At 37.1% G+C, this 19,472-nt stretch overlaps 1 protein-coding gene across 17 annotated transcripts in view; it reads right to left on the bottom strand.

Annotated features, from left to right (window-relative positions):
* COL25A1 (collagen type XXV alpha 1 chain) overlaps positions 1-19,472 on the bottom strand; it is a 291,232-nt gene that overhangs the window by 48,869 nt on the left and 222,891 nt on the right. For all 17 annotated transcript variants that reach the window (XM_085578995.1, XM_085578980.1, XM_085578982.1 and 14 more), the window contains 6 exons: positions 18,271-18,315; positions 8,450-8,503; positions 6,852-6,878; positions 4,474-4,518; positions 515-547; positions 312-347 (listed from right to left, as the gene is read on the bottom strand). In XM_085578995.1, coding sequence (XP_085435121.1) covers positions 312-347; positions 515-547; positions 4,474-4,518; positions 6,852-6,878; positions 8,450-8,503; positions 18,271-18,315 — 240 coding nt within the window. The remainder of the gene's footprint in view (positions 1-311; positions 348-514; positions 548-4,473; positions 4,519-6,851; positions 6,879-8,449; positions 8,504-18,270; positions 18,316-19,472) is intronic.

The raw sequence follows: 19,472 nt of genomic DNA, 5'->3' as shown, positions 1-19,472 counted from the left end.
CCCAAGGAGCAGAGCCATTCTTTGTTAGTCTCACCAGCTCAATGAGGTAAGCTTACGATGCAAGAAGTATGCTAGGGCTAAAAGGGAAGATGGGTTAGTCAAAATTACTTTTCATATTAATTAGTATCATCATTCCTGTGCCTTTCTAAAATATAAGATAAACATTAACCAAATGTGTACGAGCCTTGGGCTGCTGAACTGTACCGCCTCGGGCTCATCCCCGTGCAGTTAAGTGCCACTGGTAACACAGATGTAACATCGTTTATTACAAATCCATCAGAAAAGGAAAACTGAACATTTCCAAGTAGTACCTTTTGTCCAGGCCGCCCAGATTCACCAGGTTCACCCTAAAAGAAAACAGATGAAGACATGAGATCTGAGAAAATGAATTAAAGATGGAGCTGTGGAAAACCATAACATAAATGATACCCAAAATGTCTGTGGCACTGTGAAGTAACACAGCGAATGGACCAACCACCCCTCTTCTCCCTGAACTTCTTTAGAACTCCATTACCTTAATTCCAGCTGCAGAAGAGCCAGGGTCACCCTGATACAAAATCCACAAGAAATAATCACTCTTACTACATAAACAATTTTCCAGGAAACACATAAATCATCTAAGTGTATAGCAACATTATATAGCAAAATATATGCATAGCAAGGCTGCCTGTTTTCTGTGCTACCACATAGGCATTTAACTAATTGATTACATCAGTGTGATTCAGAAAAGCAGCAATATTGTTTCCAAGACCATGTAGAGACAGATTCAGCTTCACTCACCCAAACACCTATTATAGTTAACTTCAAATTTCACAACTAATAATGTAGATCTAATAATTGCAGATGTTGTATAAATGTACTCCACACAGCCAGAATATGAGACATACTTTGACATCTCTAAATTGCTGATCTACATTAAAAATAATTCACTGTTATTTACAAAGAATATGAGCGATCATTTGACCTAATTTTATAGATGGCAAGTGTGAGGACTCAATTGACAACATTTTTTGTGCTAATGAAGTTTCACATTGGAAAAAAACCCAAAAAACAGTGACCTATGAGTTTATCTTCATCAGGACAGGTCATAGTTTTATTTCCTCAACACTCCAGTGTATTTAAATGGACAGATTAATGCATGAAGGGCTATACTTTACAGGATGAGACATTTATAGTAATTTACATATTCAGGAAAGGTCTCTATTCTGAGAGGGCATCTGGCATTCAAAAAGATTTGTCTACATTTTGCTGGGTTTACTGGATTTCATAGGCACTGATATGCACAGGACAGAGGATTAGCTGTTTTTTTTTTTTTCTTATCTTGAACAATATGCCAAAGGAAAAAAAGAAAAAAGCCTACTGAAAAGTTTGCTAGTTAGGCTATATACTATTGAAGATGACTAGCGTGCTTCTATTTGAAAAATTGTTTAATTATTCATTATGCAGAACAAATGTACATTGTTCACTGAAAGCAGCAAGTTTTATATAGCAGTAACTCCAAGCTCCTGAGCAGCCTGCCAGTGATTTACAGAGGTAGGATAGAAGCCAGTACTGTAATACACTGTGGAGATGTATTAGCAAAGTATATATGTTTAATATTCTTTGTACAAAATACAAATAGAGGGTACCCATTCCTGATGTTTCTGTGAATGCCATAGCTTTACAGCTAGTTTGGGCATGGTATCTTTTTGGTATGGTCCTATAAAATTAAATTGTATTGGTTAACATGCTCACTAGCCTCTGAAGAATAGGAATATGCAATTACTGCAGTTTGCAGTGAGTGAAGAAAACACAAAAATCAGTATTATGAGATTGATACATGCATGGAAACCTGAGCTACCTCATTTTAATAGACATGCATGAATGACACTGCTAATATCCCTTACAAGCATGTACACCTGAAAGCTTCAAGAACCTTTTATAGCTATAAAGGGCCAAAGCAACTAGTAAGACACATTAAATGGTTAAATATTTCAAAGGGCAATGATGGATATGGAGAGGATAAGACACAAAATATTTATAATCCACCTTCATGCAAGAATAAAAATTAGGTCAAAGAAAGAAATTATGGTACAGTATGTTCACAATTCACTGCTAATAAAGAAACTTTGAACAGTTTGCTAATAAAGAAACTTTAGCAGGGGATTCCAGAAGCAAGAACTCCAGCTTGGCATTGACACTGTCTTTAACAATTCAACAAAGACATTTTAATTCTGAAGTCTCAAGTCAAGAATTAAGGACCCAAGTCCATATTTTTGAGTGTTACTATGTACAGCAGTTCAGTAAAAAAATGTACATTTTTTTTTCCACAAACAGGAACCTGCTCCTAAACCAAGTCTGGATCTGTTGTCATGTGGTATCTCACTCTGCCTCCACATGAATAAAAATGTATTATTTTTTCACAGAAATTCCATTCAAGCTTTCAAATAAATGTTTTCAAGTTTTACGGAGTATGGATTAAATCTCCTGAGCAAAAACCTCCCCCTATGCTGAAGAACAGGAAAGAATACAAACCCTGTTAAGCAGCTCAAGTGTAATGTAATGACACCAAGTTTAATGCATACTCCTAAATGATCTGTCAAAAACCACCCTCATAATCTCCCTAGAAAGTGCTGTTTGCAAAGCTACCTATCATAAACTTCAAGCTGCAGCTCTCCTCTAAGAACTGTATCTTTTTTTATGGACTGCAGATTTGTCTTGTAGTCAGGGAAAAAGAAGAAAAATACTGAAAGTCAATGAAGTCACAGCTCTGCAAAGTCTGGCAAAATGAATGCAGAGGACTCTAACCCATTACGACTAAAGCAGTGCACTCCAAACAAACAAAATATATTCCATGTCACCACCCATCTCTGAAAATAATATGAAACCTAGAAGAGATGGGAGACTTCTGCATTATGAAGTTCAGGAGGTGTCTTAAAATTTCTTCAGATATAGCAATATAAGAAGTCTCCTGAGAACCTCTATTTTCCACAAGTTGATCCCAACTCGACTGCCTAACTGCAGAAAGTTCACACAGCACTATTTAAAACTATACTTGAGCAGAAAGGATCTCCCACTGAAAGAAGAGAACATTTTTCTTTCCTGAAAAACGATCCCAAATGGGGAGGTGTGCCTGCTACTGATCACAGGGCAATATGGGCATCCTTGTGGATGCAAGCTCAGCCTCAAGGCTAATGAAGTAGAAAAGCAACAGGTGAAGCTGCACTAGGATTCCCAGAGAGATTATAAACTTACCATTTACTTCTTGTAGAACAATCTATCTGAACAACAATCTCAATTCAAACTTGTAGCAGATTATATTCTTAAATCACATAAGAGTGGATCAAGATTATGTTACCAGCATACATAGTGTAAGTAAATAAGGTTCTTAAGACTTCCATCTATATTAATAAGCATGACTGCAAATACAGTATTACTTAAATTAACTCCAAAAATCAAGTAACTTGACTGTTCTTAAATCTAATGTCTACTTTTAATTGTTGGTTTTAGAATATGCCTTAAAAATCCTGTGCTCTTCAAAGTACAGACTTACTGTACCCAAATGATAGCTCCTGAGGGATTTGCATGCATTCCTTACCAGATTGATGAATCCCATCATAAATTTCTCCTTGAACTGAAATGCTGTAAGTTGGTTAAGCCTTACACATGCAGGGGTACAAGAAGAAGCACTTATGTTTCTGCCCAAGCATAGTCATTAAATGTTTTTTAGAAGCATATGAGTTCAAAAATGATGGCCAGAAGAGATCAACAGGCCTGACCCTTTCTCATGTCCAGCACAGCCTTTTCCCTGACTGCTAAAGACTGGCTTGTGCAAGGAAACCACACTGAAAGCTCCAGTTCAATTTTCTGAGCATGAGTCTCTCATAAAAGTCAGGAAAATAAAAATTTTGACAAAACCTGTTTTTTGGTGATTTCTACAACATCTTGGTACTTTGCAACAATGAACTAAGAAGGTATAAAATGAGGTTATTGTTGATGTCACTTGGAATAAAGAGTTAAAGTATGTTTATTGTCAACTTTTGATTTTCCAGCTGCTAATTTGGGAGGGAAGTTGTCTATCATGATACCATAATTTTTGTCCCATACTGGTTTGGTCCCACTCTTTGATGAAAATAAGAAGGGAGAAAGATACAGGGTATATCAGAAAACACAGCTGTAATTCAAAGGGGCAGTTCCAGCTGGCGGTTGTGACCAAAGTTTCTGCATGATGCAAATTTCAACAAAGAGGAGTGCTATCTAGCTAGCTAGCTATAGTGTGCTGTATAAAGTAAGAAATCTTATGCTCAGTTGGACAGAATAGTGAAATTTTTTCTGCTGCTCGTGAGAATGAACTCAATCAAATCACTCACCTTTAAAAAAAAACTCTGCTCAAAATGCATTTTTCTTTTGAAGAAATTATTATTTTCATTATTTGGTTATACTATAAGCATGCCTAAAGCACACATTTTCTTCTCTTCTAAGAAGTGTTGTTACCTTTTCTCCTGTGTCACCCTTCAGTCCATTCTCACCAGCCTCCCCCTATAATCAAAACACACATTATATTTTAATGATTTTCTGTAAGCACACAGTATGCAGAGAAGAGTCAGCATTCCAACATGATTACCAACACAAGCTGATTTTGTTAATCAGATAGTCTCTGTGACAGGGCCAGGAAGTGGCTATGTCTTATACAGACTTCACTAAAACTGTGATCCCTTTCACAGATCTGTAAAAAAACCCCACCACAAAGCATCAAAATACCTGCTGGTATAATCTACCACCTTTCTCAGTTCACTGCAGTTTAGCAAGGAAGGAATGATTTAATGATTTCATGATGATTCAGCACTTTAAATTACAAACACATTTTTCTTCCCAATACAGACACATTCACCTAGATGCATCTAATAAAATTCAGATGACAGTTAGACAATCCCAGTAGTTTTTACTGAGATTCCCAAGTAATTTATTGCATATACTTTCTAAGACCAAAGTCCCTCATGAATGATTCACAAACTAAAAAAAATTCACTAAAGGTCACTCCTTCAAGGAGCTACCAAATGACTTTATTTCGACATAAATTCTATGCACTGTTTTTGTTAAAAAGTGACATTCAGATAGCATTTTTTTGTGGATGAGTAGACATTTTCTACTAAAAAAAATGCCCAAATTTTAAAATAAAAATTTTACAATATTTATTTATAAAAAGACCAAATTTCTACCTAGTCATGTAACCATAAAAGAAGCCCAGACTACATCAAATACGTTATATGTTTTTTATGTTAAGAATACAGGCTAAAATCTTCTGTGGGACTTGAAGTTCATGTAAAGTGCAATAAGTATTTAAAATGCCAAAAATATCGATAAAAATAGAGCCTAAGTAGACTAAAAACACATTCCTGGCTTTGGTTAGAGAATCACTAGTACTGTTCAAATAACATTATTCAGTATCTGTCATATGGTTCTGAAAACCTTAATGTGAAATTACATTTGAAGAAGACTTAGCAATTTATACATCACAGTCACTGATACAATGGGACCAGCTACCAATCTAGCAGCACTTTAATTAAGGAAACATACATGAAACATGGAAGAGTAACAGTGAGGAATGTCATCCCAAGTTCATTTAACATGATAAAGCATATTGAAGGAATCTGTAATCACACTTTTTAGAAAAAGACAAAGGATAATCATGGAAAAATAGAATGGTTTTAAGTAACAAAAATTCACTACACATTAAAATTCATTGTTATTCCTTTTACGTCTGAAAACAAACTAAGGATTACTGAAGTACTTTAAAAATATAATTTTAACAGAAGAAATTGTTTCATTATGCATATTTTATAATTACATAGTTCTGAATGTGGGTTATACAATTTGAAGACTGCCTTAGATTATTTTTATGGTGTGCTTTTGAAAATGTGAAATTAATTGCCTTAGCAAATCATGCTTCTAGCTGCTATTACACAGATTTACATGGATCTGGAAGTGAAATTCAGCTGCAAAGAAACAGGTAAACATTTCTCAAGAGAAAATTGCACCTCAGTACAAACAAATTACTTTTTAAATATAAGCTCAGTATACTTGCAGAAGATGAGGCTGTGCATGGATTTCCACTCAAAATAAGGCTTATGCTAGTTCTCAAACTGCCCCTGTGAGCAGATGAGGAAGCTCAGCTCTGAATTCACTGTGCTTTTACCAGCCACTATGCCTGGAAGAGCAGAACTATACTCCTCTTCTGCAGCATGGAGCTTGTTCCACCTCCTTGTCTTGCCTTGCTATGACTGGACATCAGAGAATCAAGTTCTTGCTAATTCACTGAAAGTAAGAGCAGCATCATGCCTCTCCAGACAGCATCACTGGAGATCATGGGGACAGACTCCCTTGCTCTTAGTTAAACTTACCCAAACACAAATGGAGCATTCCATTTTTATTTTTAGTACATTGAGACCTTGTTATCCAGGTATCACTTAAAATCTATGTAGTTTTATAATTCTGTTACCTAATTGTTTTATTTCATGCAGGTGTCAGAGCATCAAAAGCAAGTTATGAGAAATGTGTGAATCTCGAATTTATTCAGACAGGCTCATTATCTTCTGACACTCACTATAGTTAGAATTAGTTTCCTGATTGCTCAGCTGTGCAGCCTTTAACACACAATCACTGCACTCTGTGTCTAATCCCACTGCAGTAACCACAGATCAATAACTTCCATTAGCAGGTATTATCTGACCCTTGGAAAGGCTGCTCAGTGCCACTCAAGTTCTAGGTTGGAGCTGTGGTTTTTCAGTTTTAAACTTGGGATCAATGCAGTGGCGATTCTCCAAGCAAGTTATCCAAAAGAGAACCACAACAAAGGAAGTGAAACATCTCACCTTTTCTCCTCTTTCTCCAGGGTCACCCTAAGGAAAATAATTGGAGCAAAGAAGTCATAAATTATTAACTCAGGGAAAAATCAAACTCTTAGCTTTACTATCATTAGATATTACTAATGTTAGTATTACTATCCTTACTAATATTATGTCACTACTGATGACAATGTCGCAGATGTTACAATACAACAAGAAAATCTCCAACGAACAATAAAATATGTAAATTTAATAGATCTCAATGGACAATACAACTTCAATGCTTTATTTTTAAAATCTTCAATGGTTTACATGTGAAGATCTCTCTCTCTATTTTGTCCTAGATCCTGACAAACAGACACATGTCTTTGAGAAGCAGCCTGCAGGGACCTAGGTGGCTTCTATGTGTGGTTCTCCTTGTTTTGGGAACAAAGGAAACAAAAAGTCTGAATGTGAAGGGAAAGTCTTATGATTCTGTCAACAGCTCAGAAAGTTCTTCAAGAGAGAGAAAATGCCTTAAGTGTCTTGAACAAATTCATAACTGTTCCACAGTAAAGAGCATTCAGTGCTCTTTATATTCTCTGTAACAACCTCTGTAACATAAAGATAGCTAAAAGACATTTTTTTTTTCAAAATTAAAATGTGCTTGAGAAACTGCAAAAGCACTTTTGCATCCCAGCCTGATCTGACAACTCATCTCTGCATTTGTAGCTCAGATCTGCACTCTGGTTCATCTTTGCCCCTTTTGATGGCTGGCAGTCGCTAGGCAACTCAGGGACTACAGCTGTGAATACGAATGGAGCATCAACTGCCATAATTTGGCTTCTTCTGTATACAAAGTAAGAAAAGGTCATGCTCCCAAATGGTTTGTTTTCATTCCTGATGGACAAGCAGCCAGTCAGTAAATGTAAAGAGGCTGCCTTGAATGTCTGTCAGTGGCAGCATGATGCACAGAATCAGCTGAAGAGCACATGTGCACCAGAGACGCTCACTCGCAGTTGATGGGATTAGAAATTAGCATTACCCCCTCCAAGAGGCCCAGAGATCCCATCATCTTGGACATGTCACGTTTTCTTTTAAGTGAAGTTATCATAAACTTTATGCTCTATTTCACCTGTTCAATATTAAAACAACAGAACAAACTATATAACAATAAAGTGCAAAGAGTCATTCTGATGTAGCAAATACAGGCTGAGACATGCTCCTAATGAGGCTTGTTGTTAACTTCCATAATAGCAGGATCAGCCCTCAAGACTTCACCCTGACATTTGTCAAAGAACTGACCGCAGCAGTTCTTGAAAAGAAGCCTGAAACACATTGTAAGGAGCATAAACAAAGCCTTTCTGAAAAGGTCCCCAAATTCCCAAACACTTGCAGGCATATTGCATTCAGCTGGCAGTGGATGCCTACGCGTCAGTGCCACTGACTGGAATTACACATGCACCACAGAAGAATGTGCTTCTTTATGGAGAGATGTGTAAAGCCTCTTACAGCACTGATCACTGGAGGGAGCAGATCATTAAAAGCCAGTCAGAATATAAACCCAAGCTGGAAAGCACAACTGTCATCTACATATGCACTCACATACTCTGTGCTTCTTTTTTTAATTCATTTTCAATACTGACCTTGAGCCCTGCTTCTCCCTTCTCTCCTGCTATGCCAGGCAAACCAGGTTCACCCTAAAGGCAAAGAAAAAAAAAAAAGATGAAGTTAAGAAAGATATGATGAAATATATTAATCTTCTCGTAATGGGCCAGTAATGATAAAAACAATTTTAAAAGACTCTGAAAAGATGTACTCCACAGCTAGGCACTAAAATGACTTATTTTGTCAGGGTATATTAACTCTAACCAATGTAAGGTAAGAAATTATTCTTCTAAAGAAGGTGGAAACACACACATATCACACTAAATGGAAATGAGACCTGTGATTCCTGCTTCTTAAAATCTGTCCAATTAACCTTAAAAGCACAGTCTGACCAGCAAGACTGCCAATGCTCTCTTCTAAAACTTAAAAATGCTGCTAGAAAGGCTTATCTTAATTTATCTTGACATTTGTGCTTCTGGTCTTGGATAGAAGACAGATAATGGAAAAATGAGAAGAGCCTGTTTCAGAAATGGAAGAATTTGGAAAAACAGAGAGCTTTTCAATTTTTTAAATATACTTTGCTTATCCATTTTTTATATTCATACAAGTGGCCAAAAAGTGGTTTTAAAAAATTTAAAAACTGTCAGCATTACATCAATGTTCCAAATTTTGGATATGTTCAAAGGGTAATATATTACTCTTCTACAGCTTAAGGAGTCATAAATGATTTTTATAAGTCAATCAGCAAATAACACTTATTTTCAATCTTGTTTCCCATCTTCAATTTTAAAAATAAAGAAAAGAAGCAAACAAGAAAAAAGAAAACAAGTCAAACAATAAAAACTCTAAAAGATAATTTTAGTGTTTATATCCCACATTTATGGGAAAACAACAGATATTCATTTTAGATAAAATAACGCAATGGTTAGACTTTATTGTAAAACAACTAGAGTTCATGGCTTATTATGTAAAAGCTTCTGCAGATGTATATCTCAGTTTCACAGGAAATATCTTTTATAACCCTCACATAAAGAACTTCATCACACTTCTGACATCGCAAAGCACATTAAAATAACAGCCAAAGAAAGATTTTTGAAAGTCTGCAACTAGGTTCTTCTAAAAGTCCTCTGCTATTTAAGTGTATAAAAATGTGGAAAAGTTAAATCCAATAGCTAACATAGCAATTGAATTTGGAAGAGTAATTTGTATCAGAAACTCAGTGAACAATTTTCACAGTGTTCAAACTTAGTACACATGATTAATTAATCCTCTACTCAAAAGCTAGAGATATTAAGATAAAGGCTCTTCCTTTATATTTATCTCAACACAAGAAGACTTATTTTCTAGTCCTCCATAAAAGTCTCCTATTAAGAACTTCGCTCTTTCTTCTGCAGGCAGATTTAATCATAGATGTATTAGCTCTGATTGTCTGTGAAAGCAAGCTCAGTTGTAGTTCTAAATTAGGTAACAGAATCATTAATTACATTTTAATTTCCTCAAGAGTTGGACTGTCTCAAAAAACAAACCAAAATCATCAAAGTTCTAGAAAAACCCTAGTGAGGCATTTTCCAAGTCAAAGCAAAAAATGTTAGGTACCATTAAGTCCTCAGGGAATTAAATAGTCACTTGTGTCAGCCCCTTCTCAAGGCCCCTTTGTACTGCAGTAGCTGTGAGGCTGATAAAGTGGCATGGATATTTGATATATGAGTGGTCAGGATTAGAAGCTGTTGGAGATTAGGTGTGAGTGTCCTAAAGGATTGACCTAAAAGGCTCTTGAAGAAAATTGCCAGTTGACAAAATGAAGCAGAAGGGACCCATGAATATACACTTGTTTCTCCTCATCCCCATGCCCCAAACACGCTTGTTTCTGTTCCCTTCATTTTCAAACAGCTGCTGTTGGCTGATGCTTTCAGGGCCTTAAATCTCAAATCAAAAAGTTGAAGTTCCAAGCTTGCACTTTTCTCCCAGGTTTACATATCAGTGCTACGGATGAAGAGGGCTACTGCTATGACAAAAAGGAGACTGCAAAAATAGAACAAAAAAATTACTTTATTTGGAAGAAAGTGGAAACCTCAGCCTGCCACCTAGTCATAGTAAATCCCCATTCATACCAGCAATCGCATTTCTGACCTATATGCACCTTTGCTGTGCTCAGCACTACACAAACAGTACTGAAAGTACTAGGCAAAGATTCTTGAAGTGCAGAAACCAGCTCTGGGAATGGGTAAGATTGAAGGCAAACCTAGAAAGGTAACAAAGAAATTACCTTGTGCCTTTATGCTTTTGAAGTGATTATTGTTCGATTTCAAATGTTCAGAAAAACAGGGAAAATATTCCTTTCTCTATGTTAGACCTTTATTTCTCTGTACAGGGAAACAGGGAGCAATAAGGTGAAGTTAAAATGTACAGCCCATAAGCTGCTCTATGTCCTAGCCCTGAAGAACATTCCCAGTTCACAGCTAAATAAGCTTTGTGCCAGGGAGCCTCCCTTTGTCACTATACAATGTCTTGTAGGTTGGGCAGTCTGACTTTATGTGCAGATTTTTACAATCCCAGTAAGCCTTAACATAACCCCCCCCAAAATAAACAAGAAAAACCAAACCACAAAACAAAAATAAAAATGCTCTGCTCAAAGTAGCTATGAAGCAAAGAGCTTCATAACTTTTGAAGACGAGTAGATTGATAGCTCTTCCCTACTCAGATACTGTGTCATTTTAGACATGTTCATCCCAAAAAATTATTTTGATTCTTGACATGGAAATAATTTAAAATATTTCTGTTAGGAAGTATAGTTAGTTATTTTTCTTCCGTTTAGTTACTATTATTTACTTATCTATTTATAATTAAAAGCATGTATTAAAACCAGAGATCAAAATGCTGTAAGAGTAAAGCTGGAGTGTAAAATGCTCTATAAGTACACTTCAGCCTCATAGGTTAGTGTTTTGGAGATGAACAAAAAGCACAACTGACCTTTAAGAGGCTGAGGATGATGACACTGCTATTCAAGGAGTGATGCATGTAAGGGAACACCAGACATTCAATAGTGTCATTCAATGCAACAATTTAAATCAGACTGCTTTTCAACCTGATAAAATGAAAGAAGTTATAAAGCTAAGTCCTTAATGTCACGTTTTTTACATTCACCAGGCCATGGCTAATGTCTTTCCTGACTGCTGTTGTAGTTTCTCTTTAATTGCATTGACAGCAAAGGTGCTAGGTTGCAGAAATAATTGTCTCCTGCACATCAGCTAGCTTTCAAATCAAGACCACATATTTTTATTTATCTTTTTCTTTCATAGAATCACAGAATTCTTGAACTGAGAAGGCACCTCTGGAGATTAAGGGCTTTGAGGCCCTTACTTGGATTCTACCCAGTCTGTCCATGTGTTTCTTGTAGTGAGGAGCCCACAACTGGACAAAGTACTCCAAGAGCAGCCTCAATAGTGTTTTTATCCCATTTAAAGAATAATTTTTTTCTATAGTACATCTAACTTTAGCTCACAGCTTGTCTTTTTTCAGTCATGAACTCTTGAGCAATTATCAGTAACAGAGTGATGGCAACAATTCTAAAACTTTCTGGTATCTATAGAAAACAACCCATGATCCCAGTTAAAGAATTAATGAGGGCTAAACTGTACCCTCACAGAAGAAAAAGATGTAAGACCCAGAGAAATTGTGTAAAGGTACCCTCAGAGAATCCCCTTGGAACTTTTCCCTAAAGGGCTGAACAGTGGGGAAGATGCTATAGTGAGGTGTGAAGTGTCTTGGTACACAATTTAAAGGAAGTGTTACTTGCCCTTTCTGCCCTTCTGCATTCTTATTCCCAACTAAACTACACCACAGAAGCTGTCCTGTGCAACAAGCACTGTGTGGAACTACGATGATGAGGCACCAAAATAAAAATAAAAATCTCCCTCCTGGCACTGAGATGGGCTGTGATTTCCAAATGCCACCTCAGCAATGTTTGGTTTAACTGACACCATGATGGAAAGATCAAGAGCTCTGTGGGATGCTGGGGTAGCAGCAGCATCTTATCTGAACATCCTGCCTATCAAGGTTCTGCTGTACCAAAGCAGCAACAAAACTACCAGATGCACAAACGTCACGCCCCACACTGGCAAACATATTGCATTAGAAATACTGTTTAGGTAACCCTTGACTTCTTTTTAATATTAAGTTATTTTCAACTTGCCTTTGTGTAACTTGACCAACCCACTATTTCTTTCCTGTATTTGGGCAAAGAACAACTTTCAGCACTCTGCTCAATAAATAAGTGTAGCAGTTTCCTCAGATACTCTTGTGGTAGGGGAAGTCTTCATGCTTATACTGAAGTGAATCTGAATTTGGTGAGTACTCAGGTGTATAGAGCATTGCTTGGGCTCTGCTGGTAATATGAAAAAAAAAATTGTCAATAAGAACTCATAAAATCTACTTCAGAACAGGTCTAAAAATGTATTACCCACCAGAGTCCATATTAAAGGAGTTGAGGCAGTCAAAAGCATCTTTCTCCTTACTGGACTGCTTTCTGCCCCTGAGGCATATACCTTCATATCCAGAATCAATCAGCTAAAAATAACATGGCTGGAGGCCCCACCTTTTCTTGTTTGTAACAGAAAAAAAAAAACCAGTCTGGAGGCTCTAGTTTTGAAATAAGTTTTGTTTTGGTGAGATGCATAACTCTCAACACCAGCTGGTTGATATCCACCTCACCCTGAAAGAAAGGCTGTCAGTACTGGTATATTTTTCAGTCACTAGAATGTAATCAATTTAAGGATAAGGAAACACAAGAGGCCCCAAACCTAATCCAATCTAATTTTACTCTAAAATACACAGATGAGGACAGAGGGTAAAAAAGAGGTTTTTCAGGTATGTTACTATGATTTCCATTTCAAACCAGGTTGAATTCAATTCCTTTAAACTTGCTTTTTGCACCCCTCAAAAGTAACTTAAAATAGTTTGTTTAAGGACTGGAAATCTCTCCTGGCCCACTCACCAACTGAAATTAAGTAGAAAGGCTCCTCAACAAGACTCAGCTGGCCTGCAAACCTGTCTGAGAATTTGTGAACTGCAGTTATAATGTTCCCTCCCTTTATTTGAAAAAAATGTTAGTACATGCATACCCTTCCTCATTTCACTGAAGAAATTTGATACTGCCACCTTCCAAATGTGTTCCTACACAGCACTGCACACAGTAATAAGGAAATACATGTAAATTAGAGAAATAAAAAGTGTGAAGAAAGCAGTAAGAAATGTGCATACCTAGACTCTGAATCTACTGATTTGAGGGAAAATTCTTCTGAGGTTTATCATATTGCTATTGCAAATCTATCAGAAGAATTTGAAATGAAGGGAACTATCCTGACCACTCATTCTGTTTTCAATATACCCTTATAAAAAACCCCATCAAAATATCAAGTACTACATAAGAAAAAGCGATTTATGGAAGTTTAGAGTGGGGGGGGTTATCCACTCCAGACAAACTCTTATTTATAACAGAGTTATTTGCACAAACTCCAGAAACTAAGTTCCTTCAGGCCAAATACCATATTAACTTAAGGAATCTCTGTTTTTCTCTTTATGTGCTGCTGCAGTCATTGACAGCCCTTATCAAGTCAGCACCACTTAAAAAATACCAGAATATATATTCTATACTTGCAGAATTTAACTTTCCAAGAAGCCCTTTTTGGTCATTTCAACATGATTAATGTACAGATATGATATCCTTAGATCACTGTAACCTCCTAGCTCCATGCAGAACTAATGTTTTTTTGTACTTTTTGAGTGCCTGAGGAGCTTCTGCCAGGGATGGACAAAGGGAAATTTATCTGCCATTGCATCGTGACAGAAAGAAACCTGGGATTTCACTAAAGTCTGCAAAGGAAAAGGAGCACTCAGAAAGATTCCTTATTTCAGCAGGTTTTGGCCCATCCCAGAAAAAACACTCTCTCCAGATGTAGATATTACTAAGCAGCTCCTTTCCAGTTACTGTTCTCAAGATAAACTTGCTGTAGTTTCTCAAATGTAGGAGCAAATTAAGAACTGTAAATGTCCTTGTAAGGCTACCTGTAAAGTTTCACTGGATTTGGCCTAATGTGTGAAGGTTTTATGGCAGGGATTTTGCTACTCTGAATACAAGAAAAATCTACTAGTTAACAGTCCTGCGAAAACATGTGGGTTGTGTAAAATTACACTTACTCTAATATCTAGAGACTGTCTAAGACAAGTGGTTCATATGTTAAGGGATTAAAAGACTGTTCTAAGTGCACTCAGAATTTATGATCTCATTCCCAGACCTATGGTCAGACTTGTCAATCATCTCCTCTTCTTCAATTAAAGAAGAGGTGAAAAGAAAGAAAAAGGAAAATTACAGAGGCACATAGATGATGATGACCTAACTCTGTTTTGTTCAACTGCTTGAGGATAGAGCAAAGTGAATACACTTCTGACATTCGTCGGCTGAAAAACATTTCATTGTCCAAACGAGAAAAGCATTCACACACTTAATTTTAAGCATGTGCTTAACACTCTGCTTTTTAAACCAAGGAAAAATATTAACTTGGAACTTAGTGCACTGTACATGATGATGTCTGACAGAGCGAGCTCAATGACCAAAAGCCAACCAAGACAGTAAGGCCTTTGTAAAGTCCTTTAACTACATAACTTCTAAAGAGGGGATGACTCGCATCACACATGCAAGTTGAACCCAACTATTCTGCAAGTCACCATGAATCTGAATGAGTAAAGCCAGAAGTGCCAGCAGCTGGCTCACAGTACAGCCCAACTCTTAAAATCATCGCTCTGGTCCTCATCAACATCTTGTGTGTTGCACTGCATTGAGAATCTGTTTTTTCATAGAAACTGGAAGAACTGACCTTTTGATAGCAAAATATAAACATGGGATTGCTAGGCTGCATTATATGTTCTAACTTTAGACAAACACTGCTTCAGTTTAAACTTCATTTCTATCACTGTTTCCAACCTAACAGAATTTTTTAATTTATTAAAAGAGATAGCAACATGCAACTTTCATCTGCCTAGGATTACATGAAAATAATACATTTTTTTATAATATGGAAGTAGTTTCTAGTCAATATTGACCAAGAGTTGAGAAATCAAACTAAAGGATTCAACGGTAATTTATTTTTATCTGTGTGGCATTTGTCCTGGTGCCTATGTTTCACTTTAGTAATTCAGGTTTTTTTTTAAAGGTCAAAAGTAAAGCAGTCCAGGAACAATAAAAACATGCTGACATCTTTAATAAAGTGGTAATAATTTTAAATGTCTGCGAAGTTATAGATGCGATGAATGTTGAAGTAAATCAAATAAATAGACAACCATAAATCGAAAATTTTGGAGTTTTTTTAAAGTACAATTTAAAATTGATAACCAACATTTAAATATGTGTTTGCATCTTCCCATAATGTTCACAAGCACATTTGTTTTATGTCCCCTGAAGCATGACAACAGATAGGTCTATGTGTCTCCTAAAAATAGACATGCAACAACTTTGTCAAAGAGCTTAAAAAAATTCCCTGTCTCCCAAAATGACACGTTAATCACATATTTGACATATTTCATTAATATCAATTTTTTCTGCTCATCTGAGTGAGTTTTTCTGGCTGGAGTTTGTATGATTACTATTAAAAATAAAGTTCTTGAATAAAATATGAATCATTGGTTCTGTTCTATTCAAAGCAGTTTCCAACTTCACCTCATCCAGTCTTCTGAAGTGTTCCTACAGATATGCCACAAAGTAAATTTTCACTGGCATTTCAGTCAGGCCACAAAAATTACTTGAATTATGCATAGCAACAGCATCTCAGTTGATAAGCACTGTCTACCATTCCTGTTGCAATTGAATGCAGTTATAAAATATGAAGTAAAAAATCTGAGGACTTCAAACAAATTTATTTCATATTATTTTCTTATAAATTCTGGTATTAAATATATATATATGTGCATATATATATATATAATTCTAAATATTTTTTCTTGTTTCACATTAATTGTAATACTCTGAATAGCTTAAAATAAATTCCTATCACTATCACTAAAGTGAAATAAATGATTATTACATTATTTCTTATGACCACTCTGAAAACACAGGTCTAATACTGCCGCGCTCCCGCCCCGGTTCCCTTTTCCTCCGCCCCGGCTAGCTCTTGTGGGGCGAGGGCGGGCGATGGAAAAGGGAACCGGGGCGGGAGCGCGGCAGCTGGCGCCCCACATTGGGCGCCAGCTGCCATGCTCCCGCCCCAGTTCCCTTTGTCTCAGCCCCGGCTAGCTCTCAGTCTGGGGCGAGGGCGGGCGATGGAGGCACCCTCCGCCGCTCCCAGCTGGGGTTTGGAGAGTGCCTTTGTGGGTTCTGGGCAGCGCTGGCAAGCCTCGCGGTGGTGAATGAAGAGCGGATCCTGCTGGGGGCTAAGTCCGAGTTTATTGTAGCCCAACTGGACCAAATGTCCTAAAACGATGCCAGCCAACAGGAACAAGCACAAGGTGCTTGCACTGGCTTATAAACTGTAAGGGAGGGGTATCCAACGACCAATGGGGATAGGGATAGGGGGTGGCTCCGGGATGGGGGGATATGGTGGGGTCCAATGGGGGAAGGATATGGGGGGAGCCCCAGGTCCTCGCCCAATCACCCGGTGCCCTGAGTAGAAGCTTCTGGATGGATGGGAAGGGGCACCGAGTGATAGACAAGTCACCCGGGGGGGGGTAAAATGCCTCTTTCAGGGTGATGGATAGATACTGGGAAGGCAGGAAAGGAGGACAAGGCGGGAAAACTGGGGATAAACCAAGTTGCACACGGGGGTACAAAGGAATAAACCAATACATAATACAGGGATAATAAAACATACAAATAACGCAACTCCACATAATACCATGTATTATGCTATTAGAAACAATACATCCTTTTTTTTTTTCTTTTTTAGGAAAGAAGAATTAAAAGTAAATTATTTGAAACAACATTTATTCCTAGGAATACTTATTCCCTCTTGCTGAGGGAAGCACAAGAGAGGATTTTCTAAGACAACCCTTATACACTACCATCTGCTGCTGCTTGAACCTGGTGAACATATATATCATACATTTTCCTTTTGGCATCCCTTGCCAGTGCTTTTGAAGTTCACTAGGAATGCTAGGGCTTGTGAGAACAACAGATGGATTATATTCTTTACAGTCAAGGAGAAATATTATTTAAACTTCATCACCCAGATTTGCCAAGAAACCTTAGCATTGCTGTAACACAGCCCTGCTGCTTTATTGTGACCTCTCCTTATGGAGGGCCATTCTGAACTATGACAGTGACTTGCCTAAGTTAGCATTTCCTTTTGGTTGTGTTCAAAAAATATTTGTTTGATTTATTCCTCTGTGTTTTCATCCTCAGAATTCAATTTCAAATTATCCTCCAGCTGTACTTCCACTTCTTTTTACTTCTCTATTTGTAAGTAGTATTAACAACGTATTGGCTCCACATCAATATCCAATATAAATGAAAGTGTTTGTATCATGAGACTGAGTAAACAAAAAGTAAAAAACCCTTTGTTTGTAAATACACTGACTCAAGTAACACACTATTAATATGCATTTCTTTCTACAGCCTATCAGCCATTACCAAATTTGAACACCAGACCTTCAGCTTAATTAATTACATTTGCTACTTGTTCAGGTAAAACTAGAAAAAAATTACTTCAGAGCACAAAACACATTATGCTATATTATACATGGTCTTTTCCATGGATCCAATTTGAAGTCACAGTTCTGGATATAAGGCTGCATATTGCTCATGTGAACAAGCCTGAAATTGCTTAATCCACTACATAAATAATGGCACTGCTGAAAAAGTCAGAGAACTCACCACTTGTCCATCTTTCCCTGGAACACCAGGCACTCCGACAGAACCCTGGAGGGAAACAGACGCCAGTGTTTAGCAAATTAAACAGGTCATGAAACCTTTCATCTCATAATACCGTATTTAGACGTAATGGTGAATGTTTGCTTATTGGAGCTGCAATAAATTTTTGAAGAACTCATTTTTATCCAGGCTGAGCTCTCCATTCAGTTGAGATTTTATACAAACTAGACATATTCTCATATTGTACATTTTAAAGACCGCATGGCCTTTTCCAGAAACAAGCTTCAAGCTCATGTTTTGTAACGTCATAGATGTAAAAACTGAAATGCTATTCCATTTAATGCTCACAATAAGTTTTGAGACTGATCCTATGCAATCAAATATAGGACTTGAACAAAACTATTAATGCTTCTAGAGGGATCATTCAAGCTCAATAACTTGTGGCACCAATCAATCTCAAGGCTTTTAAGAGATAATATGCAGTGATTCAGTCTGACAGTACAAGTTACAGATACACTTTGAAACTGCACCAATATGAGTGCAATCAGCATTAAAAGGTCAATACAGGCCAAACACAAGTGACAAAGAAGAAAAAAAAAATTAACAATGACTTATAACATTGGAGGGATCTTTTTTACAAAGCTCTCATACTGTAAATTTCTATGTGATAGGTAATTTTTTGAAGGATCTTGTGCTATGGAAGTTCAGTGAAAACACAAAACATGAGGAAAGCAGGAAAGGTGCACCTGCTTATACAGAATTCTCTTATTTATAAAGATGGCACTGCTCAGGACCGGAACTTAAAGAATTGCTGCACAGCAATTCCCTCTCTACTTTGGTTAGAGGTGTCACTAAAATTATCACCGACACCCAAAGGAAACGTGTTCAAAATGGATGCACACATTTTGTCAAGTAATAGAGTTGGGAAATCCTGTGAAACAGGAAAAGGAAGCAACTCATGAAGGTCTCAAGAACCCCCCAACAGCTAGTAACAGAGCTTTGAATCAGTAAGAAATAATACACCGCATCCCAGCATATCTCCTTGACATACAATGTTCTCCTCTTTCTCCCAAAGCTTCCACTTTGGCATCCTTGTTGTCTCTTTTTGCTGGATGCGTGGCCATGGCTTTAAGCTGCTGCAAAAGGGCCTGAGTGAACATTTTCACCTCTCTGTATCATTTTTCCAGAAAACCAGAAGGCAAAGC

The sequence above is a fragment of the Lonchura striata genome, chromosome 4, assembly GCF_050655825.1.
Source record: "Lonchura striata isolate lonStrDom1 chromosome 4, ASM5065582v1, whole genome shotgun sequence".
NCBI lineage: Eukaryota > Metazoa > Chordata > Aves > Passeriformes > Estrildidae > Lonchura > Lonchura striata.
Note: the sequence above shows the minus strand (reverse complement) of the source record. Positions and strands in the feature narration are given on the sequence as shown.